This window comes from Blennius ocellaris, assembly GCF_963422515.1.
Source record: "Blennius ocellaris genome assembly, chromosome: 12".
In the NCBI taxonomy this organism is placed as follows: domain Eukaryota; kingdom Metazoa; phylum Chordata; class Actinopteri; order Blenniiformes; family Blenniidae; genus Blennius; species Blennius ocellaris.
In genome coordinates, this window is record NC_137661.1 from 27,595,799 (window position 1) to 27,612,655 (window position 16,857).

Sequence of the window (16,857 nt, forward strand, 5' to 3'; positions counted from 1 at the left end):
AAGCGACTCTGAGCCCGGGGTGGGAGTGATTGAATTCCGCGGAGCGGGAGAAAAGAGTCTCTGCCTCTTGATGAATGGATGAGAAACCTCATCAAAGATGGCCGACACCCGCAGCAACCCGCCAAAACGCTTCCGGTGCCGTGGTGCCTCCCGGGAGCACGGTGCGGCCGGCGGAAATCAAAGGGATTAAAATTCCATTTGAAAAAAAACAAAACATACATTGCAATGTCAAAGTCACCTGAACAATTTTGGAGATTTTTGTGTTTCAATGATTTTTGAAATTTCAGCCTTGTAGCAGTCGAATGAGATTAGTATAAACTTTGAGCCCAATGTAATTTAACCATTATCAGTCAGCTGCCAGCAGTCAGTCTTTAGCAATTAGCCACTAGCAACTCGTGGTTAGCCTTCTACGTCAAGCAATTAACCGCTAAGGACACTAGTTTGAACTTTGAAGCCTGCGTCATTTAGCCACTATAGGTTAGCCAGTAGTGCCACGACACTGACGGTAAGCCTTTAGCGGCGAGCCTCTAGCAGTTAGCCGTTACTGGTTGGCCATTGGTCCTTAGTGATTAGCAGCTAGTGGTTAACAGTTATTCGCTAATGGGACATGAATAAATTGTGAACCCATGCGCTTAGCCATTAGCGGTTAGCCTTTAGGGTGGTGACTCCTTTGAAGTTCAAAGGTTTCGTGTGCGTGTTGGACAAAGTTTTTAAAAACTAAAGTTTTTCGAGAATAGAAAGATAAAAACATGCAAAAACCTTTTAATTTGTAATCAAAAGACATGTATACAAGGATCGACGTGTTAGCATGTTCAGACCACAACGAGAGAAAAGTTACAATCTGTACACGTTAAAGTTTACAGTTTGAGAACGTAGATGGTCAGCAAGAAAACTTCACAGTTCTTTTTTCTTCAAAATCCACCACAGCAGAGTGTCGACGAGTTAGCATTGCAACGAAACGACGACCGGCGACGCCCCGTAAAACTAACATAGCATTTGTTTTTAGGTCCGTTTACGGGATAAAGCAACTTTCTGAAAAAAAAGTCCTTCATGTTAACAGCATCATTTTCAGCATTTCTGCCATTTGCATGGAAATGGACCCGGTTTTCAAAATGTTGTGGAAACAAGAAATTTTTCCGAAACAAAAAAACATAAATATCTTGCTTTTTTTTTTTTTGCTTCAAACGTTGTCGTGGGAATGCGAAACTTTTCGTTAAACCAAAACACAAAAACAATGTGTTTTTACATGTGACGTCGAGGAAACGCGGTACAAAAACATACAAATTATACGTTATCTCAAGAAAAGTCGTGGAAATGGAAAACTTCCAAAACAAATGCAAAAATAGTGTTTTCACTTGAAACGCGATACTTTTCCCTCAAAAAACTGAATAACGATTTTAATTGGAAAGTTTTGCATTAATGTGAAACGTTTCCAAAACAAAATGCTACCAAAGTTTTGCTTCTTCACTTGGAAACATCATTATGTAACCATTACAGGATCAAGACGTAACAATCAATCCCAAAGAAAAAAAAAAAAAAATCAAGTACAAAAAGGCACATTTGCGCCTTAGCGCCGCCATCCCGCGAGATTCAAGCGTAGACGAGCGTGTGCGAAATCCGTCGGAGCTGCTAGCGTTCCGTGTCTGTCGCCGCGCACCCCCCAAAATTACATCCGAATGTTTGCTCCTGTTGCGGCTGGGGGCGGGGCTAGTCGTCGTGGCCGCCGCCGTACAGGTCGGCTAGCTTGCGAAAGCGCGGCCCCCAGTCGGCGAGGTAGTCGTAGTCCTGCTCGCCGCCACTAGAGGCGGCGGAGTGCAGCGAGCTGAGTGTGCCGGCTGTGGAGCCGCCGCCCTCGTAGTCAAACACCAGCAGCGAGTCGTAGGGAGGCGCCGCCGGGTCGTTATCGGCCGCCGCCAGACCCTGAAACCCAGGAAGAGACATGTTATAGGAGTACCGATACCGAGGACTAATCTTTCACTACTGGTACAGAGTACCGATACTGAGTACTAATTTTTAACTACTGATGCCGAGTACCGATACCGAGTGCTGATACCGAGCACTAATCTTTAACTACCGATGGCGAGTACCGATACCGAGGACTAATCTTTAACTACCGATGCCGAGTACCGATGGCGAGTACCGATACCGAGTACTAATCTTTAACTACTGATACCGAGTACCGATGGCGAGTACCGATACCGAGGACTAATCTTTAACTACTGATGCTGAGTACCGATGGCGAGTACCGATACCGAGTACTAATCTTTAACTACTGATACCGAGTACTGATACCGAGTACTAACCTTCAGCTACTGATACCGAGTACCGTTCCCGAGTACTAACCTTCAGCTGCTGATACTGAGTACCGATACCGAGCACTAATCTTTAACTACTAATACCAAGTACCGATACCGAGTACTAACCTTTAGCTACTAATACCGAGGGCTAATCTTTAACTACCGATACCGAGTACGGATCGTGAAATTTCACGATTTTAAATTTGTGAGAGAGCATTTTTGTGTTTCCATGACGACGGCTGAAACCCTTGAAAATTACCTATCCAGCACGTCGATCCACGAGTTGGGGCTGTTGGTTGTGTTTCTAATGGAGCGTTTCCATGGAGACGGAGTGTGTGTGTGTGTGTGTGTGTGTGTGTGTGTGTGCGCCCACCTCGTGGATGAAGTCTCCGATGTCCCCGGTGTGTGGCGGCGGCGGCGGGTACGTGTGGTCGTGGTGCATCGGACGCTCGTCCAGACGACGCACGCCGACCTTCAACACCTCGGAGTCGATGGCGTCCGGCTGCTGGAGCTGGCTGAGGTCGTAGTCCTACACTCCACACACACACACACACACACACACACACACACACACACACACACACACACACACACACCATGGTTTAGTGTGTATTAACGTGTAGCTGGTGTGTAGTACAGCGTGTAGTGCAGTACCTGGTCCTCCTCCCCTCCCCCCCTCCTCGTCGTACTTCAGGATATTGTCTCTCACGTCGTCGTCGGCGTCGATCAGCAGCTGCTTGTTGTGACGGTCGCCGTGACGACGTCTCATCCACATGACGAACGTCAGGACGAGAACTGAGGAGCCGGTTGGACCAGTACTTCATTACTTCATTACTTCAATACTTCATTACTTCAATACTTCATTACTTCAGTTGTACTTACGTAGTTTAGAATTAAATCATAAATACACGAGAAAAGTTTTTTTTTAATTCAGTAAATAATTAAAAAATTTAAATTAAAAGTACAGTTTTAATTATTTACTTCACTTAAAAATTACAATTTAATTTAATATATTACTCAAAAACAATAATTAATTAAAATCATGATGTATATTATATTCTTTATTTAAAATAACTGGAATTATTTAAATTAATTATACTGAGACAAAAACGTTAACAAAAACCAATAATAATTTTTATTTACTTTTTTATTTAATTAAAAATTTTTGGTTTTTATTTTAATAATTTGAACTATTAATTCAAATAATGAAATTAAATCACACAATTCCTCAAAGTATTTATTATTTCACCATTAAAATAGAAAATATTGAATTAGTTATCAAATGTATTTACATTTATTTAAGTTATAATTTCCTTATTTTCATTTTATCTATATATTTAATTCGTTACGTTTCCGTGGCGACAGAGACTCACCCAGCAGGAAGACGATGCAGACGAGGACGGCGACGACGGCGCCGGCGCCGAGCCCCGCGGCGACGACGCGCTCCACGTCCACGCAGTCGCCGTGGCGATCGCAGCGACACACTCTGACCAGCAGGAGCGACGTGTCGGACATCGGGACGTTTCCCGAGTCCGTGATCGTCACGGGAACTTCGTACACGCCGCTCGCCAGCGAGCTGAGCCGCAGGCGCAGCTGAGCGAAGTCGCCTGCGGGAGGAAGCGTAGCGAGAAGTCGTAGCTGAGGCTAGCGCCAAACACGCGTCGCTAACGTGACACACTTTTCTTTTTTTTTTTTTTAATGAAAATGTAAAAAACGTTTGAACAAAGACGTAAAAAAGAGGCGTTTCTATGGAAGTAAAACTGCCGTCCGATTCTGAATTCCAATTTCAAATTTTTTTACCATCGAAATCAGACTTTGAATTTTAAAAGCTGTCGAATTTCAAATACGTATCTTTTTTTTGCTTCTGATTTTTTTTTTCAACATCTCAAAATATTCAGTGTAAAAATTCAATGTGTCTAAAAATTCAGCTGCAAAAAAATTCAGCTTCAAAAAAAATTAAACTGCAAAAAAAATAGAGCCACTAAAAAAAATTCAGCTTCAAAACAAATTCAACTGCAAAAAAAATTGAGCCGCAAAAAAAATTCAGCTGTAAAAAAATTCAGCCGCAAAAAAAATTCAGTTGCGAAAAATTCAGCTGCAAAAAATTTTTAACGGCTGAATTTTTTTTGCAGCTGAATTTTTCGCAACTGAATTTTTTTTGCGGCTGAATTTTTTTACAGCTGAATTTTTTTTGCGGCTCAATTTTTAGACACATTGAATTTTTACCCACTGAATATTTTGAGATGTTAAAAAAAAATACGTCCTTGAAATTAGACAGCTTTTAAAATTCAAAGTCTGATTTCGATGGTAAAAAAATTCAGAGTTAGAAATTCGAATTCAGAATCTGACGGCACAGTTTTACTTCCATACGTTTCCAATTTGAAAAGAGAAACTTTTCATTAGCGAAAACAAAAGGAGGCGTTTTATCTTGAAGGGCTAACATCATGCTAACCGTTGACGCGGTGCAGCGTCCAGTTGCGGCGCACGTCGGCGGGACGGCTAGCCAGCTCGAAGGCGAAGGGGCCGGCGTTGGGCGCCAGGTCGGGGTCGCTGGCCGTGATGTCGATGGCGGCGGCGTGGGGGCGGGGCTTCTCGCACACCTCCACCTCTTGGGGCGACACGGAGGGGGCGTTGTCGTTGATGTCCAGCAGGAACATCTGCAGCGTCCCCGTGCCGCTAGCCGGCGGGATTCCGTTGTCCGACGCCACGACGCTCACGTTGTAGATGTTGTTCCTGACGTACGGAGACTCGCGGTCGAGGACCGCCACCGTGGAAATCCTGCCGCTGGACGAGTCGATGGAGAGCCAACCGGCCGGGTCGAGCAACATAGAGTATCTGTGTGGGGGAGAGAGAGAGAGAGAGAGAGAGAGAGAGAGAGAGAGAGAGAGAGAGGGGGGGGGGGGGGGGGAGAGACACAGAGAGAGAGACAGCCAGAGACAGAGAGAGAGAGAAAGAAAGAGAAAGAGAGAGACGGGGGAGAGAGAGAGAGAGACACAGAGATAGAGACAGAGAGAGAGAGGGGGGGAGAGAGAGATAGAGAGAGAGAGAGAGAGAGAGAGAGAGAGGGGGAGAGAGAGAGACACACATAGAGAGAGGGGGAGAGGGAGAGACAGAGAGAGAGACAGCCAGAGACGGGGAGAGAGAGACGGGCAGAGAGAGAAAGAAAGAGACAGAGAGAGAGAGAGACAGAGAGAAGGGGCGAGAGACAGAGAGAGAGAGACAGAGAGAGAGAGAGACAGAGAGAAGGGGCGAGAGACAGAGAGACACAGAGAGAGAGAGAGAGAGCGACAAAGAGAGACAGAGAGAGAGACAGAGAGAGAGAGAGAGAGCGACAAAGAGAGACAGAGAGAGAGACAGAGAGAGAGAGAGAGAGAGAGAGACAGAGAGAAGGGGCGAGAGACAGAGAGACACAGAGAGAGAGAGAGAGCGACAAAGAGAGAGACAGAGAGAGAGAGACAGAGAGAGAGAGAGAGAGACAGTGAGAGAGAGAGAGAGACAGCGAGAGAGACAGAGAGACACAGAGAGAGAGAGACAGAGAGAGAGAGAGACAGAGAGAGAGAGAGAGACAGCGAGAGAGACAGAGAGACACAGAGAGAGAGACAGAGAGAGAGAGAGAGACACAGAGAGAGAGAGACAGAGAGAGAGAGAGAGAGAGAGAGAGCGACAAAGAGAGACAGAGAGAGAGAGAGACAGAGAGAGAGAGAGACATTTGGCCTCATGTAGCGGTGACCGTTAGCTAGCGCCACCTAGCTTCCTCGCCAGACGTTCGGACGGTTTCTCACCGGATGCTTTGCCTCATGTTGCGGTCGGGATCCTGCGCGGTGAACATGGTTAGCATGGAGCCGGCGGGAAGCCCCTCCTCCAGCTTGACGGACTTCGGGTTGGGGTTGAACTCGGGGCTCTCGTTGACGTCCAGGACTCGTACGGAGACGGTGCAGGTGGACTGGCGGTGGAGGGACACGCCGCGCGCCAGAGGGACCTCGTTCTCCGCCTCCACGGTTAGCATGAAGGAGCGCGTTAGCTCGAAGTCCACTGGCTGGAGAACAACAACAACAACAGTTAAAAAACAACAAAATAGAAACAGACTGCTGGCTGTGATCACTACGGAATTAAATTTTATTATGGGGAGAGAAATTCAGAACTTAACGGCTATGATGAAACAAGTAGATAAAAATATTGAAACTAGCTAAAAATGCAGGTCGCGCGAAACAAACCACCATTTGTTTTGTTTGTTTTTTTCAATTTTAAGTTAGCAACTGTTAAAATTTAAAAAGAAAAAAAAACAAAAAAACAAATCTCTATATTTGTTTTTAAACATTCTTAAACGTAGCGACGCAACGTGATCTGCGATACCGCGATGCTAACAAGAAAGCTAATAAGCTAACATGTCAGCGAAACGCAAAAATTATGTGTTTTTAAATGAAAGGTCATCGTTTCTTTAACGGACAAGTAAAAACACGTTTTACTCGAAGCGTTGTCGTGGAAACGTAAACTATTCCTTTAACCAAAACATAAAAAACCTGACATTTTTTAACAAAAATGTACAAATGAAAACTTTTAAACATAAAAACGATTGTAAATATTTGTCATGGAAACGCAAAACGTTTCTTGAACGAAAAAGTTCTAAACGATGCCTGAAATGTCTTGGGAACTCAAAACATTTTGTTAAACGACTTGAAAGGTTGCCGTGGAAACGGGAGCCGAGGCTCAAGCCGACGCCGACACGAAAGCTCGCCACCCGCCGCGCACCCGGCCCGGAAGCTTGTTTATTGTGGTTACCTTGACGACGGTGACCAGGCCCTCGTTGGTGGACGGGTCGGTGGGGACGGAGAAGTGTCCCGACGGGTCGCCGGCGACGACGCGGTACACGGCGCCCCACGCCGCCGTGTGCGGCTGGTCTTTGTCCGTCACCGTGAGGTTGGCCACGATGGCGTTGACGCGGTTCTCGTGAACTTCTCCGAAGAACTGCGGGGAAAGAAACGACACGGGTTCCTGGTTCTGCGGGGGAGAGGGGGGGGGGGTCCTGGTTCTGCGAGGTGGTACTCACGCTGTCGGTTGTGAACTCCGGAGGATTGTCGTTGACGTCGGTCGTCCTGACGACCGCCGTTGCCGTGTTGGACAAGCCGTACGTGGGGTTTCCCTCCATGTCGGTGGCCTGGATGATCAGCGTGTACTGCGTCACTTTCTGCCGAGGAAACACAACCAAGTCTTTCAATAAGAGCTACAAACGGGCGGAACGAAGATGTTAGCTAACGGAGCCCCGGTGAGTCGTTTTTAACTTTTCGTTAATTAAAGGTCTCATGTTTTTAACATCTTTGTTAACGAAAACGTTTGTTTTTTTACGTATTCGTTAAGGAAGTTTCACAGTTTTGTGTTCATACATTCTTGCTTAAAGTTCGTGTTTTTACGTTTTCCTTAAAAATGTATGTATTTTTACGTTTTTGTTACATTTCTGCAACAAGGTTCGAAGTGAAAACGCAACGTTTTTACATTTTCGTGAACGAAAGGTTTAACATTTTTGCGTTTTAAGTAAAAATGTGTAATGTTTTTACGTTTACGTTTCAGCGCGTACTGCACGACTTTCTACGACTAAAAAAAAATCCCACAAAACATAAATATAAACAATTTTGAAGAATTTGTACAAATTCACAGTCCAGCGTCTGAAGATATTAGCGAACACGATACCATGTCTTGTGTTTTTATGGCGTCTATGTAAACATCGTCTCCGTTTTCGTTCTCGAAACGTTTCGCTATGATTTAGCTATGCTATCATCATGGCTATGCTATTGCTATAGCTATGTTATTACTGTGATATCACTGTGCTATAGCTATATTATCACTGTTATCAATGTGCTATTGCTGCGTTGTTGCTATGCTATCGCTGTGCTATCGCTGTGCTATCACTAAGTTATCACAATGGTATGGCTACATTATCACTATGCTATCGCTGTGCTACCGCTAAGTTATCATAATGCTATGGCTACGTTATCAGTATGCTATCGCTATGCTATCACTATGCTATCACTAAGTTATCACAATGGTATGGCTACTTATCACTGTGCTATCGCTAAGTTATCACAATGCTATGGCTACGTTATCACTATGCTATCGCTATGCTATCACTGTGCTATCACTATCCCACAAACACACACACACGTACCTCGCGGTCCAGCCCGGTTGCCACGGTGACGATGTCGCCCGTCCTGTTGTTGATGGTGAACATGTTGCTGGACGGACTCTGAGGATTCTGGGAAACGATCCGGTAGCGCAGCATCCCGTTGGCCGTCTGAGGATCGTCTCTGTCCACCGCCGTGACGGTCATGACGAAGGAGCCTGGACGACCGTGTGCGTTAGTGTGTGTGTGTGTGTGTGTGTGTGTGTGCGTGTGCGTGTGTGTGTACCGGGTCTGGAGCCCTCCGGAATGGTTCCGTTGAACACGGTGTGCGTGAACTCCGGCCGGTTGTCGTTCTGGTCGATGACGTTGATCACGATGTCGATGGGGTTCTCCACCTGGTTCCCGTTCAGGTCCACGGCGTGCGCCCGCAGCTGTTCACGCACAAAAACGCTTTTGGTAACCGGCGGGTTCACGTCGCCATGGAGACGTTTCAAGTGAAAACACATCGGGGGTTTTTTTTTTTGTCTTTTTTGGGGTTACCCTTGAGGAAAAGTTTGAACGTTTTTTCTCAGACAAAGGTTTTCATTTCCGCCGTTGAGCCTCGCGATGTTCCGTCAGTTCTTACGTGGAAGTTGGCGATGTGCTCGCGGTCCAGCGGCTTGGTGACCGCCAGCTGTCCAGAGACGGGGCTGATGATGAAGACTCCGGTCGGCGGCTGGTCGGCGCCGGGTCCCGTCACGCTGTAACGCATCATCCGGTTCTTGTCGCGGTCCGATCGGATCTAAACGACCAGGAATCGGAACTTCGTTTTTAACATGGGAGTTCCTCAGGGTTCTGCGTTTGGACCTACACTTTGTAGGTTCTTGAGGATTTTGTGTGTGTGTGTGTGTGTGTGTGTGTGTGTGTGTGTGTGTGTGTGTGTGTGTGTCCTACCCGGACCAGGTCCTCGGGGAACTGTCCCCGCGAGTTCTCGGGGACGTTGATCGGCGGGATGACCCAGTCCCTCTTCACCCGCCGCACGACGCCGCCATCACCCTCCGCCGCGCCGCGCCGCCACGGAAACAGTACGTTCACGCCACGCTGAGTCACACACGCACACACACACAGAGTCGCGTTTTCCTCCGTTTCCATGTCGACGGAGCATTTCCTCCCCCCCGTTTCCATGGAGACAGTTGGGGGGGGGGGGGGGGGGGTCCCTACCTGGTTCAGTCCGGACCCCCGTGGATCCAGAACGACATCGGTTCTCCACGACTCTTCCGACCGCGGGTCTCGAGCGTAAACTGCCACGGCGACGGTTGCCGTCGCCGCCAGGCTCCGGCGCTGCCGGGCGCGGATTGCGCCGTCGCCGCCGATGGCGAAGTGGGCGGAGTCTCCGAGCTGAAGCTCCACCGACTGGCCGGCGCAGCGCAGAAACGTCACTGAGGCGGGAAAAAAAATACGTGGAGGGAGTCAGAAGACGTGTTACGTCGCCCCTCCCCCCCCCCCCAGACAGAAACACTAATCAAAGTGTTGGTTTCCTTCACTGTCAAAACCAACCACAGCTCCCCCTAGTGGCCCGAAATGGAAACTGAATCAGTTTGGACCCTTTTATTCGTTTGTGGGTTTTTTTTTAACGTTTGAAATCGTGTCTGGACTTTTAATCCCTAATCCGTCGTAATCCCAGCTTTACTTCTTGTTGTTGTTTCGACTCGCTCTTCATACGTTTTGTCCAGAAAAGGCCAAAGAAGAAGAAACGCGGGGCCGCAAGTCCTCGACGGCGAGGCGCCATCCACACGCCGACACGAGCTGCGACAGACGGGCTCACTGGACGGCCCGACCCGTGACAAGGCGTCAAAATGTTACTCAAAAAATGGGCGTGGCCAGATCATGACGAGCTGATGATTCGCCATGAAACAGGAAGTGATGTGCGACTCCGCTCTACATGCTCCAAACGGTGTCTTCCAGTAAAGCAGGACAGAACCACCGCATGACGAGACACAAGTGTGTGTGTGTGTGTGTGTGTGTGTGTGTGTGTGTGTGTGTGTGTGTGTGTGTGTGTGTGTGGCCTACCCCCCCCCCCCCCCACACACACACACACATAATCAGATCAGAGTGCGACAGAAGGAGCGTCTAGTCTAATCCAGACGCTTAACCCCCACCCAGATTACGTGTGTGTGTGTGTGTGTGTGTGTGTGTCTGTACTGACCGTTGAAGACTGTCTGTCCCTCCTCCAGCTCCGCGTCCGTCTGGACGACGTACTCGTCCTGCGTAAAGCCTCTGACACACGGAGACGCCCGTCCGGCTCCGCCTTCCGCGGCTAGCGCCTGAAAGCCCCGACAAAAGTTAAGCAACGTTTTAAGTAGTTGAGGAACACGTTTCACGTTTTTTATGCTTTTGTTAAAGAAAAGTTTTGCTGGGGTTTTTTTTTTTTTTTATGTTTTCGTTTACAAAGATTTGCGTTTCCATGACGACGCGAGTGAAACATTTTTGCGTTTTAACTCCGTTTACGCATCATGTGTTTTCAAAATGTTACGTTGTTGCGGCGCTGAGCATCGTTGTCATGGTGACGAACCCAACATCTTGTGCTTTTACTTTGGTAAGCCTGTGAGATCGTTCAGGTTTGTACAAAGTTGATTTGTTCTGTTGAAATGAGCTCGCTCCTGATTGGTCGAGTCATCTTGCTCCGAAGTGACCTCACTGGCTCCGCCCATTTTTGATCAATCCTTTCGTGTGTGTGTGTGTGTGTGTGTGTGTGTGTGTGTGTGTGTGTGTGTGTGTGCAGTGACCACGTCTAGACGCTCATTAGCATCACAATTCATTGACCTAGTTATCGCGCTGCCCCGTTTCCACGGCAACCGTTTCGTTTTGGGGGTTGGTTTCCGCGACAACGGTGCTCAGACCCAGTTTTTGAAAACATTCCATCTCCGTGGAAACGGAGGAAAACAATGTTTTTAAAACGCTCCCCTCGCCATGCCAACAACAGCACCAACTAGTGGCGCCACATGATAACTACACCCGCCGTTTCCATGGTAATGGAATGTCCGTTATGTCCCTGAACGCATCACGGAGGCTAAACTCACTAAACGCAGGACGCGGACGTGGGTAAACGCAAAACTTTTTGTTTAACGAAATCGTTTAAAAAACGACGCACTACCACCTTGTGGAAAATGCGAAACAACGCAAACGATCTTCATAAAGAAAACGATACGATTTGTGTCATTTTAATGAGATCGGGAACTGGTTCCAACTCATCGCGTTAACAGTGACAATTCAAAAAAAAAAAAAAAAAAACCCTGCGCTGTGTCCCTGAACGCACCACGGAGGCTGCAGTCACGCCAGTCCGCTCGAAATTCACGAAAACGGACGTAAAAAAACGGACGCGCGCCGACTCGTTTTCTTGACGCGCTAACGGAGGCTCGGTCGCGTCTCGAGCCCCGCCGGGATGCGGGATGCGGGGTGCGGGATGCGGGATGCGGGAGGATGAGCGGCGGGGAGGCTCCGGGCCGCCGGAGGAGCGTCGCGGAGCCGCAGCGCCGTCCTCCATCCTCCCGCCGCGGGAGACTCTGACCTGCGGGCCCGCCGCCAGCGCGAGCAGCCCGGGGAGCAGCAGCACGAGCAGCAGCAGCATCGCGGCGCTTCTTCTCGCTTCTTCGTGGCTTCCGCTGGCGGATTAAAAGCCCCGCATCGCTCCCGGAGCTGCGGCGGCTCCTCCCGCGGTGTGTCGCTGGGCTCCGTGCGGCTCAGTGAGCGCGCTCTGCCGCCTGCCTCGCTCCGGGATCGCCGCTGGCTCTCTGGCGCCCCCCGCCGGACACACCGGGTAACTGTACCGGCAGTTTATTGATCCATTGATGAAGAGCGAGCGAAGAAACACGAGTCGGTTTATTCTTTGTATTAATTTCTAATTGGACATTTTACATCATCATCGTCGCATTATCATCTTCATCATCATCACCTTCTCCTCCTCCTCCTCATCACATTATCCTCTTGATCATCATCACATTCTCCTCCTCCTCATCATCATCCTCGAATTATCCTCCTCATCAGCATCACATTCTCCTCCTCCTCCTCCTCCTCATCATCATCATCATCAACACATTCTCCTCCTCATCATCATCATCACATTGTCATCATCATCCTTATCATCACATTCTCCTCCTCATCATCATCACATTCTCCTCCTCATCATCATCACATTCTCCTCCTCCTCTTCATCATCATCATCAGCATATCTCCTCCTCCTTCTCTTCCTCCTCCTCCTCCTCCTCATCATCATCACATTCTCCTCCTCCTCCTCATCACATTATCCTCCTCCTCCTCCTCCTCATCACATTTCCTCCTCATCATCACATTCTCCTCATCATCACATTCTCCTCCTCCTCCTCATCACATCGATAATTTAATTCCCTCCCTCCCTCCTGTCAGCTGATCTCTGAGTCTTTCTTCCAGTTCTTCCAGTTCTTCATCGTTTTTTGGGGATTTATGAGGAAACATTTAGTCGCTAGCATCTAAAAATCCAGTAGATTGAACCTTGATGATGACAAATCCTCCTCATGCACCTCGGGGGAGTAGATTTTTAGGAAAGGTTGGTAAAATACACACATACAAACCAATAAATAAATGAATAAACACAGAGACGAACACGTTGCTTTCACCATGAGGTGATTGTCATCACTCGTCTGTCCACCAGGGGGCAGCGAAGGGACGAACACTGGAACCTCAGGACAAGCTGAGAAAAACAACTGGTTCTTCAATTAAAAGGTTCATGTATTTTTTTAAATGTCCTTTAATGTATTTCTTTGTACAGATTTAATGTATGAAAACAGTTCCTCACATTATGTCAAACGTTTGACCATCATCAATGACGTCATGTGACGGGGAGGGGGGGGGGTGTACATCAGCGTCACTGTACGTACAAGGAATTCTCAATATATTTATCAATAAATATAAGTTTTGCATTTTCTGAAGTCGGTGGATGTTTTTGACTCGGTCACATTTTATAAGTCGCTCAGATGCTGACGGCGTCGCAGCCCTGCTGGAGCACGTCGACCTCTATTTAGACCTCGTTTCCACGGCAACGCCTCCATGTTAAAGTGCCAAAAAAATTATATATATATAAATATAAACATATAAATGTCTTATAAGTGCGGCAACTAGTGGACCAACATTCCAACGAGATCGTTCTTTAAGTTTTCAAAATGTCGCTGTGGAAATGCGAAAAGTTTTCGTTAACGAAAAGATAAAAATGACACATTTTCACTTGAAATGTCGTCGTGGAAACGGTCTTGTTGTCGAGGCTCGCTGAACATTTCGGTCCGCTTTTATAAAAACTGGTCACTGAAGACGTTTGTCGTGAGTCCGGACCGCGGCGGCGTCTCCGCGGCGACGTCGTCATCAGTCCGGCAGCTTGTGCTTGACGAGTGGCGTAAGTCGTCGGCTAGCGCCGGCGTCCCTCCGCAGAACGTACTGGCGGAACTGCGACGAGTCGACTCCGCCTCCACAGGAAGCGGCGATCTGGAAGCCTCGCTGCTGGAAACGCTGCAACACCTGTGGGAACAGGGACCCACGGGCAGTTTACGCGCAACCGCGAGCTAGCTTGTAGCTCATCGGCTCCGCGGAAACACGGGGAAAAAAACCTTCTGAAAAACACTGCGTCTCCATGGAAACAGAGGAAAACGACGAGGTTCGGCGACGGTCCGTACCTGGACCGAGCTCAGGTCTCCGCCCAGCGGGAGGCGGACCGCGTACGCGGCGTCCTGGTTCCTGGCTTTGCTAGCGACGCCTCTCACTTCGGAGAACACTTCCTTCACCAGCGCTCGCCGGCCGCTCACGCTGATCGTCTCGCCGAGCGTCTCGCCGAGCCCCGGTGCGATGTGGACCACCGCACACTCACTCCCCGGGTCCCCCAGGTCCCGGTCCCGGTCCAGGTCTCGGTCCAGGTCCAGGTCCCGGGCGGTCCTCCAGCGCTCCAGCTCGGCCTGCAGCGGCGCTAGCTGGAAGAACCGGGCCTCTTCGTACAGAAGCGAGAATTCCTGCAAGGCACAGATGGGATAGTGTGTCGTTCCTGTCGGACGGAGGCGGAGCCTGAGCGGCGCCGCTCAGGTGGGAGGCGGAGCCTGAGCGGCAACGCTCAGGTGGGAGGCGGAGCCTGAACTCGGCGCTCACTCACTCTGAAGTCGTCGGGGATCAGCAGCTTGTTCGTACGCAGGAAGTTGAGCACGTGGCGGAACGTGGCGCCGTCCCGGTTGAGGAAGTAGCGCCGCGTCAGGGCGTCCAGCACCACCGGCTCCGTCCCGTCAAACAGACGTCCCAGTCTGTGACGGCGACAGACAACAAGATTCGCGTTTCAACCACAACTCTTGTCGACGGACGTTACAAAGGTTTTAACGTTAGCGTGTTAACGGAACGCGGAAGATGAACACTTGTGAGGGGGGGGGTGGGGGGTGGGGGTGTCGTGACCTGTGGGGGGGGGGGGGTTTTAAAGGAGGAAGTGCGGTGACGTAACAGCGCGGAACGTTTGACAGGACGACGTCGTTCTGTGTGACTGGTTTCCACCTGGACTCGGGGTACTTGGTTAGCGTCGCTAGGCTACTCGTATAAGCCGTTCCACCGACGTCCAGGTGAACGGGGGCGCTGGCCGTGGTGGGCCGGGCCGGGGCCGGGACACCGGGGGGGACCTGCTGACACACACACACACACACACACACACACACACACACACACACACACACACACACACACACACACACACACACACACAGTCAGACTAAAGTTAGACATTAGCCCCGTTTCCAGCACAGAAAGGTCAGGGGGAGGAGTGGAGCAGTAAGGTAAGGTGGTACAGAGCAGTAAGGTAAGGTGGGATGGAGCAGTAAGGTAAGGTGGGATGGAGCAGTAAGGTAAGGCTCCCCAGAACAAATCTGGAGCGTTTCCTCCAGAAAGTAGGTTAAAAAGTAGGCGGGGCTTAGAGCTCCTGCTCTCTCTCTCTCTCTCTCTCTCTCTCTCTCTCTCTCTCTCTCTCTCTCTCTCTCTCTCTCTCTCTCTCTCTCTCTCTCTCTCTCTCCTCTCTCTCTCTCTCTCTCTCTCTCTCTCTCTCTCTCTCTCTCTCTCTCTCTCTCTCTCTCTCTCTCTCTCTCAGGTCTACCTGTTCTGGACCAGACACCAGACACCAGGACTGCGGGACTTCAGGCTCTTCCTCTTCCTCCTCCTCCTCCTCTTCCTCCGTGCACACCTGAGGCACGCGTGGCTGCGTTGCTATGGAGACGTCTCCTCCTCCTCCCACCACGCCTTCGAGCGTTGCTATGGAGACGGCGCCGATGCAAGTGGTTGGTGTACGTCCTGCTGAGCTTGGCGGCGCGCGACAGCACCTGCATGCGCGTGCCCAGCAGGTTCTTCCCCCACCGCCTTGCTCTCGTACCACGTCGGGTCGCGCGCGCCGCAGCGCTCGCGCGGCCGCTGAAGAACGCCGCGCACTGGCCGCTGCGCTTCGCCGCGTAGCGCACGAAGCTCGCGTACGGGCAGCGCGCCGTGCGCGTCTCGTACATTCGAGGCGGCGGCGCGCGCCCGTCCCCGCCGCGGCGCGCCGCCGCCCTGAGGTACACGTAGCGCCTGCCGGTGTCGCCGTCCGCCGCCAGGCCGAACGAGTCGGCGCGCAGCTCGCGCTGCTTCTCGCGCCCGCGCGCGCAGAAGTACATGCAGGTCTCGAACCAGACCTTGTTGAGGAGCCCGAGCGGCGTGTCGGTGCCGAACGCCGGGGACGCGTACAGCCTGCGCAGGTCGGAGCGCGTGACCGCCTGCTTCTGCACGGCGCGCCCGGCGCCGCGCGCCTCCAGGCGGCGCAGCACCGCCGCCAGCGTCCGGTTGGCGGCGCGCAGCTCCGGGTCGCGGCTGAGGTCCAGGTCGCGGCAGTGCGGCGGCTCGTTCAGGGTGGCGGTTCAGCGAGCTCCGGATGCTCACGAGCGACGAGCGGCTGTACAGCCGGCCGCTGCGCGCGCGCGCGTCCAGGTAGAAGGAGCGCAGCCGGGCGCACAGCGCGTCCTTGTCCAGGGTCTCGAAGTCCGGGTCGTGGTCCTGCTCGGTCAGGTATTCCCGGAAGATCCGGACCGCGTACCGGGTGGCGAGCCGGGTGTTCTCACTGAGCCGGTCCCGGTCCCGGTCCGGGTCCCGGTCCCGGTCCCGGTCCTCCTTCCTCATGCTGCCCGGCTCCAGCGCTCCATCTTCCAGCTGCGCACATGCGCATTGAATGACGTTTTGGGGATTTTTTAAGTGACCTTCAGCCGTGCACGCGCTTCTTTTTTTTAAAAAAAAGGTCAATTTGGATGCTGGACGGAGGAGAGTCGCCACCCCGTCTCCATGGAAACGGAGGAAAACACTCCGTCCCCTCACTGATAAAAAGTCCCAACATGAACAATTAATTTCTGTTTGACTTGAAATATCTAATTTCATGTAAACCAATTTTTTCAAGTTGAA

General features: G+C 50.5%; 3 protein-coding genes across 3 annotated transcripts in view; all 3 read right to left on the reverse strand.

Annotated features, from left to right (window-relative positions):
• lmnb2 (lamin B2) overlaps nt 1-64 on the reverse strand; it is a 6,189-nt gene extending 6,125 nt beyond the window's left edge. The window contains exon 1 of the mRNA XM_080505894.1: nt 1-64. This exon is cut by the window's left edge and continues 206 nt beyond it. The gene's annotated coding sequence lies outside the window, so the exon portion shown is untranslated.
• Nucleotides 65-802: 738 nt separating this feature from the next.
• On the reverse strand, nt 803-12,091 carry LOC308137593 (cadherin-2-like). Its single transcript, XM_080506345.1, is given in 16 exon segments — nt 803-1,920; nt 2,671-2,826; nt 2,952-2,972; nt 2,974-3,092; nt 3,671-3,904; nt 4,750-5,132; nt 6,080-6,333; nt 7,077-7,262; nt 7,345-7,482; nt 8,458-8,630; nt 8,699-8,843; nt 9,038-9,193; nt 9,346-9,492; nt 9,613-9,830; nt 10,598-10,715; nt 11,960-12,091. Coding segments are annotated over 16 exon segments (2,721 nt in total). The 5' UTR covers nt 12,020-12,091; the 3' UTR covers nt 803-1,707.
• Nucleotides 12,092-13,281: 1,190 nt separating this feature from the next.
• On the reverse strand, nt 13,282-16,581 carry LOC308137594 (uncharacterized protein; the record flags this gene model as incomplete). Its single annotated transcript, XM_080506346.1, has 6 exons — nt 13,282-13,935; nt 14,091-14,420; nt 14,558-14,702; nt 14,944-15,065; nt 15,533-16,155; nt 16,233-16,581. The coding sequence occupies 6 exons, from the start codon at nt 16,579-16,581 to the stop codon at nt 13,783-13,785; spliced, it is 1,722 nt and encodes a 573-aa protein (XP_080362472.1). The 3' UTR covers nt 13,282-13,782.
• Nucleotides 16,582-16,857: the final 276 nt, after the last annotated feature.